General features: G+C 40.3%; 3 protein-coding genes across 3 annotated transcripts; 2 read left to right on the plus strand and 1 right to left on the minus strand.

Moving 5' to 3' along the window:
- The first annotated feature begins 1,642 nt into the window (after window positions 1–1,642).
- On the plus strand, window positions 1,643–7,759 carry LOC103455030 (transcription factor GTE10). Its single transcript, XM_070811888.1, has 11 exons — window positions 1,643–1,986; window positions 2,411–3,771; window positions 3,878–3,926; window positions 4,038–4,196; window positions 5,653–5,726; window positions 5,900–5,969; window positions 6,060–6,140; window positions 6,223–6,338; window positions 6,455–6,521; window positions 6,647–6,777; window positions 6,859–7,759. The coding sequence occupies exons 2-11, from the start codon at window positions 2,449–2,451 to the stop codon at window positions 7,243–7,245; spliced, it is 2,457 nt and encodes an 818-aa protein (XP_070667989.1). The 5' UTR covers window positions 1,643–1,986; window positions 2,411–2,448; the 3' UTR covers window positions 7,246–7,759.
- Window positions 7,760–8,702: 943 nt separating this feature from the next.
- LOC103455027 (3-oxoacyl-[acyl-carrier-protein] reductase 4-like) lies at window positions 8,703–11,558 on the plus strand. The gene is made up of 11 exons (XM_008394621.4): window positions 8,703–9,076; window positions 9,167–9,315; window positions 9,429–9,482; window positions 9,641–9,721; window positions 9,815–9,860; window positions 9,952–10,046; window positions 10,142–10,174; window positions 10,448–10,582; window positions 10,717–10,810; window positions 11,030–11,112; window positions 11,203–11,558. Exons 1-11 carry the CDS (start codon window positions 8,917–8,919, stop codon window positions 11,233–11,235), a joined length of 963 nt encoding a protein of 320 aa, XP_008392843.3. The 5' UTR covers window positions 8,703–8,916; the 3' UTR covers window positions 11,236–11,558.
- On the minus strand, window positions 11,472–15,615 carry LOC103455029 (protein PLASTID TRANSCRIPTIONALLY ACTIVE 10). Its single transcript, XM_008394622.4, has 12 exons — window positions 14,798–15,615; window positions 14,476–14,535; window positions 14,348–14,377; window positions 14,012–14,085; window positions 13,829–13,910; window positions 13,662–13,735; window positions 13,472–13,538; window positions 13,139–13,231; window positions 12,797–12,973; window positions 12,661–12,711; window positions 12,351–12,502; window positions 11,472–12,142 (listed from the first exon to the last, which is right to left on the minus strand). Exons 1-12 carry the CDS (start codon window positions 15,542–15,544, stop codon window positions 11,707–11,709), a joined length of 2,043 nt encoding a protein of 680 aa, XP_008392844.3. The 5' UTR covers window positions 15,545–15,615; the 3' UTR covers window positions 11,472–11,706.

A 15,615-nucleotide genomic window follows, 5' to 3' on the forward strand; every position in this document is an offset into this window, starting at 1 on the left:
GGTTCGGCATAAAGCCTACTCCACGGACGAAGCACGGCGAGGAATTTCACTAAACAAACGGAGATTACAAAAGAGTGTTTAAACTCTCACAACCCAAATCCCACAAATTACAAACCCTAAACCAAACGAGTAGATAACCCAAACCTAACGGAGAAGATTCTCCCAAATTGTTCTCTAACTCACAAACTCACAAATTGACTCTCATCCAATTTGCCAAACGAATGAGCCACGAATTTGCCACACTCATGACTCTAAACGGTGACCTCCACCCAAAACCAAAATAGAGAAAAGCTCTCTAAACCATGATGAGGCACACTGAATACACTAACCCTAAGGTCCTATTTATAGTGCATAGGACTTAGGTTACAATAGGAATCCTAATAGGAAATAAATCCAAATCCTAATCAAATATGTAATTAACAAAATCTCTCCACCAAGGAAACTAACTAAGAAGTCAAAACCAAACCCAAATAGGACACCAAAACCAAATAGGTAACACAAACCTAATTTAGCATCATCCTAATTTTGAGCCAAAAACCCAACAATACGTACTTGTTACCTCAATTATTATAATCAATTATAATTACATGTCCATCTATGCAAAGTTCTGCATTCCATTTCCCCCCTCTCAATATCACTTATATCCAGTGCTTAAAATACTCACAAAATTGTTAATATTTATTATTTCCATCGAAATATTTGAAAAATCAATGATCGATATAAAAAGAGGGGTGAAATGCAAACTTCACCTTATACCGACGAGATATAGAAAAATAAATTAATATCGCGATGATATTTACTGATTCGGTACAAAATGTAGCCAGAACCCATTGCAGATTTTAAACTTTTAAATTTCTTTTAGAAAATTTTCATTGATTTTGACTAAATGTGAATGCGTTGATACCCATCCCATTGAAAATTGTATAATATTCATATAAGACAACCGATATCAATATATTCCTTGATATTTCTATAAATTTTCTTAATGATATTTCCACCTATATTGATATTTTAAACACCGTTTACAACAGAACACAAAAACTCCTATTTGGTTTGTAAAATAGATTTGGCCCATTAGCCCATTTAGCACAAGTTCATTGAGAGCTGCATCGAATAAATTTGCATCCACCTTAGAAACGGTGAGCTGGAAGTCCGAACCTACCACATGTGGAAGCAGTAGATCGCTTCCTACGTCATCCGGCGGTGAAAAGTCAAAATATCACACGTGGTCGAGACCGTCGGTAACTTTCCCATTTTCTCCAAAACAATGCTCTCAACTCTACATAATTACATCACTACTCGCTCGTAGATACTTCCACGTGTCCGATGCCGAATTTCTAGAAGACTTTTAGCCAATGAAGGGCGAGTGTGAGTTGTTATTCTACTCGAGGGAGTGAGATATGATTGTATTCTCAATAATTGGGTTTTTTAATGGGCCTATGGGCTGGGATGTTTAATTAATCAATACGATGTACACGGTAAAACAAAGCCGTCAGATCTGAACCTTGCGTGTGCGAATTTATTCATTTTTTGACCGTTGGATCGTCCAAGTGGATGATCAACGGCTAAGATTCCTTTTTAGCGGCGGGCGATGAGGCCTCGCGGGCCTTTATATATAGGCATCGAGGGAGAGCGAGAGCCCATACTCATCCAAGGCTTGGGATCCCAACTAACCCTCTCTCAGTCTCTCTCTCTTCGTTTTTTTCTTCCTCTCTCTCTCTCCTCTCTTTCTCTCTCTACCCGACGAAAGGGCTTTCTAGGGTTTCTGAGGCGCGCGCCTAAACGGCTCCCGCGACGAGATCCAGGTTTTGAATTGGGGATCCTCCGAAGGAGAATATAGGGTTTTGTTTGACCAATCGCATTCAATTTCTCCTCCCGCGCATTTGTTTTAGCTTCGGGTTTTGCCCTAATCATTGCGATCTAGGGTTTTCGGCTTTGGGGGTTTATAGAGAGAGCGAGAGAGACCCGAGTATAGGTTTTGCTCGTGTAAGTGTTTGAATTCCTTTTATCCTTCGTTGCTTTTTTTGTTGGGCTCTCTATTTCTTGAAGGAGCTTTCGATCTGAGCAATCGGAAAAAAAAAAGCTGCTTTCTTTTGGGGGTAGTGGGTCGAATCCGAGTGTTTGAACATTCCCATTTGCTTAGATTTTCAGATTATTGTCAGAAATTGTTTGTTGATTTGCATATTGGCAACTTGTACAACTGCGAATTTTGAATTTCGAGCATTTGCTTGGACATCAAATAACCTGAAATTTTTTGGCCTTTGACAACAGAAAAGATATAGCACCAACAATTTGGTTAATTGGGAAATTTGGGGTTCTAGGTTTCGAACCCGAAGGCGAAAATTTGGACATTTTTGTATTTTGGGTGTCATTGGATTTAACATTGAGGTACTAAACTTAATTGCTACAGGCTACAGCTGATATGTGCAGTAATTGGGAGTGTATCTTATGGCACCAACTGTTCCAATAGAATTCACTGGACAGAAAGAAAGGAAGTGTTTTCTTTCGCAGATGATGGGAAAGTCACGGAAGTACTCTAAAGGGCAGTTGTCTGGTTTTGTTCCAGATTACCGGCATGCTGTTGAGACCTTGGCTGAATCGGAGGGGTTTGGAAGCTCAGGACGCGTAGACACAGAAATGACAGCTTCGGAGGATTCATGTGGGCCTAAAAGGAAATCCATTAGTTTGAATGTGGATGGTTATGATGGTTATGGGGTGCCAATGCAAGTATTGCCGTTGTCGCGGATGTCGCGGTCTGAAAGGAGGGATTTGGAATTGAGGCTGCAATTGGAACTTGAACAGGTACGGGTTCTTCAGAGGAGAATTGCTACTATGAGTTCCAGTGTTGCTGTACTATCCCCATCTAGTGATATTCGGAGTTGCAGTGATGGGAAAAAGAAACCTCCACTCGATAGATATCAAACATCATCAGCATTTTCTGCGCCTCAAGGTAAGAGAAAGGCTCCTCCTGGGCGTAATGGTGGCCGCACGAAAAAAAGCATGTCGAAACCTTTGGAGCCATCAAGGCCATTGGCTCCAGCCACCAATTCAAATGCTACGTTGATGAAACAATGCGAACAATTGCTGACCCGCTTAATTAAACATCAGTTTGGTTGGGTTTTCGAGAATCCAGTTGATGTGGTGAAGTTGAACATACCAGATTATTTTACGGTCATTAAGCATCCAATGGATCTGGGCACTGTGAAGAGCAAGTTGAATTCAGGCCTTTACTCTTCTCCATTAGAGTTTGCTGCTGATGTGCGGCTTACTTTCTCAAATGCTTTGACTTACAACCCTCCTGGAAATGAGTATCACATTATGGCCGAGACCCTCAGTAAATATTTTGAGCAGAGATGGAAAGCCATACAGAAGAAGCTTCCAGGAACAACTGGTTTGCAGTCTTTGCCTTCAAGAGCAAGACCGGCTGTTCGTGAAGAAACCAATACTGCCCTATTGCCACCCTCAAAAAAGAAGAAAAGTACACCTGTTGATACTGCTATCAGGCCTGAATCTTTTAAACGCATCTTGACTGTTGAGGAGAAGGTTAAACTCACTCAGGAGCTGGATGATTTGCTGGGAGAATTGCCTGAAAATATTGTTAATTTCCTAAAAGAGCATAGCAGTAGTGAAGGGCAAACTGACGAGGATGAGATTGAGATCGACCTTGATGCCCTTAGCGATGATACCTTGTTCGCCTTACGGAAGCTTATGGATGACCATCTTTTGGAGAAACAGAAAAGGCAGGAGAAAGTTGAACCTTGTGAAATGGAGGTATGTTCATCTTTTAATTATATTTTAATGCGGGGATGTTTTCAATAGTTTCTCAACCCAACTTTTGCATCGATTTCTTATTATTGTACTCCTTTGGTGTCTGCAGATTATTAACGACTCGGGATTTAGCAACTCATCAATGCAACCCTGCAAAGGTTCATTTGCAATAACAGCTCTGTGAATTTTTAAATGTTAAAACTGTTCAAAAAAATTTCTTGCGCAAACTTATTTCTAACAGTGGAAATGGTATCACATTATGTACTCAGGCAATGATCCAATTGATGAGGATGTGGATATTCTTGGGGGGAATGACGCTCCTGTTTCAAGCTTTCCTCCAGTAGAGATAGAGAAAGATGCAGCTCACAGAAACAGTAAATGCAGTAGCGCAAGTAGCTCCAGCAGTGATTCAGGCTCTTCATCTAGTGGTTTGTCTTTCTCCACACTTCTCATATATGTGGTTTTAATTGTTTTCAATGTTCTGATTGTGGAGTTTGTTGGTCTTAGGATCTTCTTGCATTGGGTTGATGGGAACATTGCTTCTGTACTAAATGCCGTCTTTGTCTCTTCCTCTCTCACTCTCACTCTTATACTCACACACGCACATGATGTTTGTTGTGCAGTGTGAGACTAACATTGCAATCTGCGATTGTTATCCCATCTCACTTGACCATTGAATGTAGTGTGAAGTTGCAGTCTGATTGTTATCACTGTCTTTCTAAACCATGAAAGTAGTTTCGACTGTCTTCTATTATTGTTTAGCTATCCTGCTTCCTCGAATGGTTTGTTTTGCATTGCTGTAGTGATCTACGAAATTTGGTTAAGGAAAAATGGTATCTGAGTGCTCCTATTCCCAACCACCTTTTATCCATATCTTATAAATATGTGGTTGGGAAATAGGACATGTGGGTGGATTGGTAGCACTCCTGAAATATAGTGAGAGTTAGTACTAAGGTAAAAAAAATGAAAACACAAATAAAATTAAGTTCTCATGTTTTTGTCATTTAACCATATTACATTCATCGCATTTGAAATGCTGGTTTTGTGTTTTTATTTTTTTTTTTGTAGTTTGTTAGAATTATGTCCACTTTAAAAAGGTTTGTAGTTTGTTAGAACTATGTCCACTTTAAAATGGAAACAAGGGTAACTGAAGTTATATCCTTCTAGTTAAGAAATAGGTGTTTCTCCCTTTGAGCGTATAGTTGACTTCATTTGGTAACCGGGGCTTCATGGAAAAGTCTTGATAGCGATAATAAATGTGTTGTTGGAGATGTTTGATTAAGCTGTCTGAATAATTTTATGATATGGTCCTCTGGGTAGAGAAATTAGTATGTTTACAATATAAAAGTGTCTTTTAAACTGAAAACATGTATATGTTAAAAGTTTACAATGATGCTAGACACAAATTTAGGGCAATATGGTATATCATGGGGTGGATTTGTTGTAACCTCATTAGTTTCACCCCTTAGTATATATCTTCAATTCAGTGATACTATAATTTGAAGCGTACAAAAAAGTTTGTATTCGAGGACTTTTCCATTTTTAATTTTTTTTCGATTTTAAAATAAACGTTCAGACAAGTATGCATGCACATTCGCTCAATGTTCAAAGCTACAAATACAAGATATGAGTTGCTTTACAAGACTTATGATATTTATTAGGTCTGAATCAAACTATTGTGTTACTGGTGATCTTCCTAGCTGGGCTTGTTTTGATGAGCCGCAGGAGTGATTCCAGGAACATTTGTCTAGCCTCCTTTGAAACTATAAGATGCTTTTTGTTATCACAATGTTTCCATAGGTTCCGGCATATTATTCCAAATATAATCATCCCCATTCCTACAATTTCGGGTGTTTGTTGCTGACATGATAGAAATTTTCACAGATTCTGATTCTGGCAGTTCTTCAGAAAGTGAATCCGATGATGCTAAAGCTCCAGCTTCTATTGGTGGAGGAAAGGTATACTGTAATATTTTGAAATGTGTTGATAAACTGGTTCTTCTGCCTTGGATATTTATTGTAATATATGTGACTTTACTAAGCATGTAGTTAGTATGGTACTCTGTCACTTCCCCATTCTCTCCTGTTTGTTTGTGAGTTGTGGAAAAAATTCTGACATCTTCATTTGGCAGGAAAATCTGGGTACTGGAGCAAATTCAGACCAAAAGAGAAGTGATATTGGGGATTCAGAAATTGGAAATAGTGAGTTCTGGATTTATGTCGCATTTTTTCTATTATTGAATTAGGTAGTTAAGAAGTTCTCTAAAAGCCATTGTCATGAATTTTGAGTAGATTCAATAAATTGGGTGGCCCCACTAGAGCAGGATGCCCTGTCTAAACCAAATCCTGTTGAGGAGGCTGGACATAGAGAGGGTAAGCATGAATAATCATCAAGAGAACTTTTCTGCTTGTAATTTTGGGGTACCATCTTACAAGTCATGCTGTAACATCGTAGGGGAGAGTGCTCCAACTGAGAGGCAAGTCTCCCCCGATAAGCTCTACCGTGCAGCTTTATTGAGGAATAGATTTGCTGACACAATACTAAAAGCCCGAGAGAAGGCACTAGAAAAGGTTGGTTTCCATTTTCCATGCTCGGTGCATTTTTCCTTGATGTATGCATCCAAAATTTTGTTTGTGTTTTTTTCGTTTGAGATGTGGTCAGTTCTCGTCTAATATTTATGGTACAGGGTGAAAAGCTGGATCCCGAGAAATTGCGAATTGAAAGAGAGGAACTTGAAAAGCGGCAAAAAGAAGGTTTGGCTTTCAAAACTCTAGTTATCTTATCTGAGATTAGGTCTGCATTTCGTGCACCAGAAATCAAGGTGGTCAACAGTTTATTGATTGTTTTAAATATTCAATTTTACTTTGGGCGTCATTAGAGAAAGCACGCTTACAAGCTGAAGCCAAAGCTGCAGAAGAAGCTCGAAAGAAGGCTGAAGCAGAAGTTGCAGCCGCAGCGAAAAGGCAGAGGGAACTAGAAAGAGAAGCCGCACGTCAGGCACTGCAAATGGTAAGAATATCATTATGTTGGTGGAAGAATTCTACAAATCTTCTCTTAATTAAACTGCAGCTGATAATTGGGTTTGTGCAGATGGAAAGGACTGTTGAAATTAATGAGAATAGTCAGGTTCTAGAAGATCTAGAAATGTTTAGGGCAGTTGTTGATGAACATGTGCCAATTTTCACGGAGGAGACCACCCCGGAGCATATTCAGGATGAGCTTGCCCGGCTTGGTAGTTTTAAGCTACAGGGTAGTAATCCCTTAGAGCAACTTGGTTTGTTCATGAAGACAGATGATGATATAGAAGAAGAAATTGAACCTCCCCAGAGTGCCCCAGAATCAGAACCAGAACCAAAACCGGAAAGGGAACCAGAACCTGAACATGAAGCAGAACGAGAACCAGAACCAGAACCAGCAAATGGTGTTGAAGCAAAAGACGTTGAAGCAAAAGACGTTGAAGAAGGAGAGATCGATTGATCGGTTTTTCTCTTCACGTTATTGTACCAACCGAGGAACAGAAAAATGGGGGTTCTGAGGTGCTGTGGGGCAGTGACTTGGGATACTTTTATTTGGAGTTGTTGGCCACAGTATCATCTCTTTCCTGAAAGGGGAAGAAGATCGACTTAGCCGGAGAAGAATTGCCAGCAACAGAAATTGAGTTCTGGGTTGGGTTTTCCAGCTTGTGTTATGTGAAACGATTTTTTTTTTCTTCATACTTTCTCCAAGGGAAATGAAGGGTGGAATTTCGAACATAACTGGATTCGATCCAATCTTGCCCATGGCTGGGGGATGTATGAATCAGGGGAAAATCCAAATTTTTGTGTGTAAAAAGAAAAGTTTAATCTTAGGTAGAAGGGTCGGCTTAGAATTGTAAAATATCATTCTCCTCGGACTATTTCGGCATTCTACCCATTTTTTACTGGGGAAAAAAGATGTCTTGATTTGTTGGGAGTTTTTAGGAAGGAATAATGGCAGATTTGGATTTTGGAAACGAGTTGGAAGATTTGGTTTCGTTTTCTCTCGTCTTCTTTCATTCATATATTTTGGCATCCTACCTGTATTTCTAAAAGAGTAAATTGTAGTAATGGTTTCTTAATTTTAATTAAATTAGAGCCATGGTTTCTCAACTAAAAAATTTTATTACTATTGATTCCTTACTTTATCAAAATGTGTAGTTATGGTCATTTTCGTCGACTTTGTCAGAATTTTGTTAAAATAAGTTATGTTGGAATGACAATTGCTACAATTAGGATCCCTCAACTCATGACAATTGCTACAATTGGGATCATCAGAATTTTGTTAAAATAAGTTATGTTTGAATGACCATTGCTATAATTCGATTAAAGTTGAGGGATCATTGCTACAATTAGGATCTTTCAACTCATCAAAACGTGTAACCATGGTCATTTTCGTCAACTTCATCAAAATTTGTCAAAATGAGTTATATTGGAATGATCATTGCTACAATTAGTTAAAGTTGATGGACCATTGCTACAATTGGGTTAAAGTTGAGAGATCATTTCTCTAGTTTGATTAAAGTTGGGAGACCAATGGTAATGGATTTTTAGTTGAATGATCATAACTGCACGTTTGATGAGTTAAGAGATTAATGATAATAAATTTTTAATTTACTTTTTCTAAAATCTTTTAAGCTGCCACCCCCGTTACGTTCATCTCCACCTGCCACCCCAATGCTCCCATCATCCACCATCACTCCCGCCGCCATTGCTGCCACCGTCGCTTCCACTTTACCTCTTTTGGCCCGGTTTCTAGCATCTCAAATGTTGACGCTGGGGGCAGTGATCGCCGCCACCTCCGCCTCCACCGCAATGTTGAACACGGTACTAAAATAGAAATCGAAGATCAGATCTGAAAGCTATTTTCTCGAATTGTCTAAACATGGGTTTAATTTGTTTTACAGTTTAACACGTAAAAAGTCGAAAAACGAAATAGTTATCAAACAATTCTCGCTTTAACACGTTTAAGTTCGATAATTTTCTTCCGTTAGAAGAAATAAAACGACGTCGTCTTGCTGATACGCATTGTTCACTCCTTTCTCTCTGAAGTCTGAACTCCGATTGATTCAATCTTCTGGCGACCATACTCTCCTCTCCTTCTTCTTTCGCGCCGGCCATTGTCCGACTCTCAATGGCGGCCTCGATCGCCTTCAACTCCGTCGGAGCTCCGGCGCGACTCTCCCGCCAATTCTCCCACCCGCGAAGCTCCTATCCGCTTCTCGACGGGCTCCGACTGCGCCACGCCTCTCCGGCCATGTTTTCCAGCTCCTTGTCTTCCTCCTCTGGCTCTGGTATTCCAATCGCATTTTCATGTTATTGTGATGGAAGTTTGTATCGGAACAATTTGGCGATGTTTTAACGGAAATGCGATGAAATTGCAGGAATTAGGGCACAGGTGGCGGACGTTGAGCAGTCTAGCGCTGCTGTGTCTCAGAATCCGAAGGTGGAGGCTCCGGTGGTTATCGTCACCGGAGCTTCTAGAGGAATCGGCAAGGCTGTTGCTCTCGCCCTCGGCAAGTCTGGTTGTAAGGTCTCTCATCATCTTCCCCGTTCATCATTACCATCATCGTTCATCATATAACCATTCATCATCATGATCGTGATCATATTCATCGTTCATCATCAACATTTCAATGATTACAGGTGTTGGTAAACTACGCAAGATCATCCAAGGAAGCTGAACAAGTTTCCAAGGAGGTATGGTGCCTTTGTAAATGCCTGTATTTGTAAACAACGCAATTTTAGCAACTTTATGACTTGATTACATACCGATTGCTGACTGCATCGTAGTTGAAATGTTTGGTTAAAGGTCGCATTGTTAACAAATTTTATGGTGGTTTAATTAAATGCTGTAGATTGAGGCATCTGGTGGTCAAGCTCTAACATTTGGGGGTGATGTTTCGAAGGAAGAAGATGTCACAGCAATGATTAAGACCGTGAGTTAATGTGCTCTTTTTTGGGCACGCTACGCGTTTTTTGGTTGAAATTACTTCTTGCAACATGATGTCATTTGAATCAAATGAATATAGGTGGTCGATGCGTGGGGAACGGTTGATGTCTTGGTAAATAATGCAGGTTAGTCACCATCACTTTGCTTGCTGTATTTTAGAGTCCGTGTCTCGTCCTTCCTTTTGATTTCAACTGACTGGTCTACAATCCTTTTCAGGAATTACACGGGATGGCTTATTGATGAGAATGAAAAAATCCCAATGGCAGGAGGTTATTGATTTGAATCTTACTGGCGTGTTTCTATGCACGCAGGTGAGTGTTCGGGGGAATTTGTTTATCCAGTAATTCTAGTTGTTCAAGCTTACATTTGTCCGATTTCTGAGCAAGGTTATTCGTGCTTTCTGCAGGCTGCGGCAAAAATTATGATGAAACAGCGAAAGGTAAGCACGTACGTTCTTCCCTTGTTGTATCGTTTAAAAGGTCGTACCCAGTGCACAAGGCTCCCGCTTTACGCAGGGTCTGGGAGAGGTGAATGTCGGCTAGCCTTACCCCCATTTATGGAGAGGCTGCTCCCAAGTCTCGAACCCGAGACCTACCGCTCATGGGCGAAGACACTTGCCATCGCACCAAGTGCGACCTCTCCTTGTTGTATCGTTTCAATTTGAAAAATCCTATTTGCTTTTAGATCCGCTTAGTTATTCATCATATTGCAGGGAAGGATAATCAATATAGCATCTGTTGTTGGTCTTGTTGGCAATGTTGGACAAGCCAACTACAGTGCTGCAAAGGCTGGAGTCATTGGCTTCACGAAGAGTGTTGCAAAGGAATATTCGAGCAGGAACATTAATGTATGTCAGTGGTTATGCAGTTCAATCTTCAAGACATTAAACATGAAAGCAGATAGATTTTAAATTTCTATCGTATTGCAGTCTTACACTTTGGGCCCGAAAGAACGTCTGTCTAAATCTTTCTTTTCTCCTAGGTCAATGCTGTTGCCCCTGGTTTTATCGCATCTGATATGACTTCCAAGCTTGGAGAAGACATAGAAAAGAAGATCTTGGGGAGCATCCCCTTAGGTGAGAACACAATCAGTTGGCTACCAGTTATTTAAGCATTAATATAAAACTTAAATTACTCATGTCATTTAAATAAGAGAGAAATTTCATTGATTCATAGGACGGATGATTGAAATTTTATTGACTCTTCTTCCCTTGTTCAGCTAATCTTAAATTCTTAATTTTGAAGATTATGACATAAATTAGATGAATTACGTATCATTTTTACGATTCTTTCAGGGCGATATGGTCAACCTGAAGAAGTGGCTGGACTGGTGGAATTCTTGGCGCTTAATCCCGCTGCCAGCTACATCACCGGACAGGTAATGTTTTCTTTAAGATCTGGTATTTTTCCTTCGATGGATACCGGAAGGGTACAGTATTGATCTAATTTTTCTGCTCATTCATTCTAGGTCTTGACCATTGATGGAGGGATGGTGATGTGAGGGGCTGAGTCCGGCACCCCTACGAGCTTCGTCTTACTTAAAGTTTCAGAGGAGAGGCTTTTCTTTGCAGTCAATTCTCGGCAGCTTCTAGTTTCAATGAGGAATTGAATAGAAAAGTAGAAAGGATTTTGTTACTTATTAGTTTTAACGAGGATTGTTTTCGCTGATCACTCTTTATGTAAGCAAAAGAAGATTACTTTCGTGTAGTGGTTTCCATCCAAATCGGGCGAAGAGAGTTTGTGCAGTTTGTAATTCATAACATATTGAAGCTTCTGTTATTTCTGGGTTGTAGGAAATGAACAGATATGGATGTTCGTCCCTAATTCCTCGAAAGAAAGAGAAACTATATCTATGCTGGCTCCTAGCAACAAAAATGGGACTCACCGTGCGTAAATCTTCTGCTCCTCACTTTTCTACCAACTGCTGTACAGATGACTTCGTTCCATCCGAGCCATCTTACCGGTTAGAGCCTTAATCCTCGAACATGCCTTCATCCGATATGCTTGCAGATTCGGTCCCGTTGACACGAGGCTGGTCCGACAAATCAACATTGGAGTCGTGTAAGAAGCTGAAATCAAAGTCATCGTCCTCATCATCTTCATCATCGTCATTGAAGCTTGTCTCTTCTTCTTCAATTTGTCTTGGTTTTATACCCTTAGCTTCTCTTTCCATCCGTTGCTTGATGCAATCGTCATACGACATTTCATACCAAACATTGCTCTTTCCCACAATTGCTTTGTTATGAGCGTCCGTCAGCCGCTCTTGCTTGCTCTTCTCTGAGTTCTTTGGTTCTCCCCAGTAGTCATACCGATACAGAGGGTTTTGCGGGTCATATTGATCCTTCCCAAAGTAACTGGATTCCACAAACCTTCCCGGCTCTTCAAGTGGTAAACCAAGAGCTTTACGGCTGCACAGAACGTCGCACCAGTTATTGCATAGTTTCAGGAAAAGCAATACAAATTAGCCACGGCCCAGTTGGAAGTGAATATGATGCAAAGTCAACGACATTGCCGGATTACCACTTTAATGTGTAATTGCATTGGTGATATTATGGATTAAAAACCAGATTGTACATTTCTACAAAAAGTACAAAAATATAACACTGATGGCCATACCAGCTTATGTCTCTGATCAACGCTTCTCTTTCCTCGAAGGATCGGCGCCAATGTAAAAAGTCATACTCATCCATTTCATCATTCCGCCTCATATTGGTAACTTTGTATTCCTCTCCTCGCTCTTCTGCTTCCTTCTTTAGTGCATTACGTAGCTGCAGGCATACATAAAAGAACAAATAAATAAAATCAGAGTGTTTTCTTCAGCCAACTTATATATCGCAAAGCAAAAAGAAACGCAAAAGTCAATATAGTGCTTTGAGCAAATGTAATACTCAAGAATATGAATCTAACAGGCAACGGAACAGCTGACCTGGCGCTCAGCAAATGCAGCCTCCAAGTCAAGTTCTTTAACGCTAGTTTTCTGCATACAAAAATGAAGAACAATCAGTAAATGTCATATCATATATTCATAGAACACAATGCAATGTCACTGGAGAATCATTTACCAGAATCACTTTCGGTACTACAGTTTTCTTATACTGGGCTGTTGTATATTCAACATTGTTTTTTTCATCGTAATCTTCAGGATCAGATAACTCTGACAGTTTTTTGCCTTTGTATTTATCAGGATTAGCCTCCAAATCATTCAAAATCATTTGCTCAGCAACATGTATCTGCCACAACTGCATCAAGACGATAAAGCTAGTCAATGAGTAGCATGATGGTGATAGTGAAAAGTCAATTTTGATTTGAAGGACTCAAGACAAACAAAGAATATCCATATACATTAACCAAGAGTACGGCACTTTAGATATAACACAACAACATTTCAGATATTAAAGATTTACCTTATCAACATAAGGGTGATTCGACAATAAAGGTTCCTCTACCGGATTGTCTTTCGGATCCTTCCTGGGGATAGGAGGCCTTCCACAATCACGCTGAAAAGTGAAACAGACCAGAGCAAAAGCATAAGCATGTGCTGATATTAAATACTAAGACTAAATGCTTCATAGAGCACTGAACTGTACGAAATGACTGAAGGTAAAAAAAATAAAAAAATAAAGACGTGATTGAAATTGTGAAACCGTGGATCCCCAGTTGCAACAATATACTAATGATACGCATAATAACAGGGGGGAAAGGTGGAAAAAAATGAAACTTAAAGGAAAATCACACACCCGCAATTCATCGGGATTAGTATCTTCATCACGATGAAATATTGGCGAAAAGTCAAATCTGTTAAATCTGGAAAAGTGGACGGAAATATGAGATATCAAGAAGCAAATAAGCCTGAACAGAATTTAAACCTACGAGCATACTTAATCAAACGAAGGGGAGGACTGAAAGTCTGTGAGTAGAAGTACATACATCAGGTGGTCTATATTTGGATAAACAAAACGCATTTCAATGGGAAATCGGAAGCGGTAAGGATCTCTCTTTGCCTGCAAAAGAGAAATTTAGTGAGAGAAAAGATCCACGAGAAATATGATAGAAAGTAAACAAACAATAGAAAGAAACTGAAGCACAGAACTCACCAGGATTTCAACAATGACAGGCATACCAACTTTTATGTGATGTCGGATCCAGTACCAATCATTATTTTTAATCGGGACCCACCTGGCAAGACATCAACACACATGAACGCAATGAACAAAAAACGTTCAGTGACAAAAATACTTTCAGTAACTCTAACAGGAAGCATAGGGATCGATAATCACCCATCATGTACACCTCCAATGTCAACAAATGCTCCTTGATATAGAGCAACGGCTGTCACTTTCCCTTCACAAATCTGCAATACACATTTTCCATTGTATCATCAACCATTATATTTCTTGCTACCAAAGACACTTCATTTACAGTTCTTTTAAGAATTCTCGACAAACGAATCTAATAATGAAAGTGCCATACAACTTAGCATGTTCTGTGTAACCGTAACATAATCATGCTGCGAGGATGACCATCTCAAGTTCTTAGCATTCTTTGGTGAGATTTAAAAGTTCATTTCCAGAATCACAACAAATAAAGTAAAAACAATATTCATAACAACTTACTTGTCCGGGATAATAAAATGGAAGTTCATACTGCACAGAAAAATGAAGACCATGTCAGAAAATTTGGGTAATTCAGAGCAGGGGCCGACAGGGCGGGAGATACAAAAAGAAATTAAAATCCATCATACCATGCCCTCTTTGTAGTCCTTGCCTCTCTTCCTCCTACCGGGATGGTAATCTTGGTCATACTGTATGTCATAAAAAATGCAGAATTTATGGCCAAATTCAACTAATTAGTAAATATCGAACTTAATTCAATTTATTCAATCCAACTATCATCCTTTTTCACCCAAATTTCCAAACTTTATACTCAAATCAAATGTGCTTGAAACTAAGTCAGAATTAGCCAATAGACGAGCTAATAATGCAAAAAAGGAAACAAATTAACAATACCAAATTAACCAAAAAACACAAAAAGATTAAACAAAAAAAGGTTTAATCTTTGCAGACCTTATAGGATTCCTCTTCCAATCGATCCTTATTCGCAGCGACCCACTCCTTATACTGCTTCAAGAACACCTTATACCTATCCAAGCACAAATCATCAGTCTCCATCGTCGCAATCGTCTTCTTACTCTCCAATTCATCCAATCGCACCCTCACCGCCTGCAACTTATGCGCCTCCCTTATATACTCCAGCTCCTTCTTGTCCACCTCCCACCCCCTCGGCGGCCAATCCCTCGGAGGAATCAGTCTGACGACCAGAGGAGCCGCCCAAACCGTCTTCAACGGCTCCGGTATATCTCCTCTGATTTTAAACTGTTCGCGGTAGTAGTCGTCTTCCGTCAGGCCCATTTCCTCCATTTTCTTCTTCCGGTAACTGGGTCGGAGCATCCTGAAGGCTTCAATCGCCTCCGGGGATTGGAGAGCCACTTCCTCGCCCTCGTTCAAGCTTTTTCGCGCGAAATCGGCCTCCGGCGAGAGAATCTCCTCCCAGGGGGCCCAGCCGCGCTCGACCCAGTTGCGCTTCCGGGCCTCGTCTTCGGTTTCTTTGTCTTTGGGGCCGAAGTTCTCGAGGAAGGTCTCGTCGACGGGGAACTCGTCGGTGCTGAAGGCCTTGGACTTGAAGAGAAGGGGACGCCATGGAAGGTGGTGATTTTGGTGGTGGTGGAGGTGCTTGGGGTGGGGATTGGAGAATTTAGGGTTTAGGGTTTTAGGGAAGGTGAAGAACTGGTGAGGGGTTTGGAGGACCTGCATTGCTGCGAGAGTGAGAGTGACTGAGAAGGGAGTGCATGTGAGAGTGTAGAAGCTCGGAGTGAAAGACGTGT

This window comes from Malus domestica, chromosome 14 (genome assembly GCF_042453785.1).
Source record: "Malus domestica chromosome 14, GDT2T_hap1".
Classification (NCBI taxonomy): domain Eukaryota; kingdom Viridiplantae; phylum Streptophyta; class Magnoliopsida; order Rosales; family Rosaceae; genus Malus; species Malus domestica.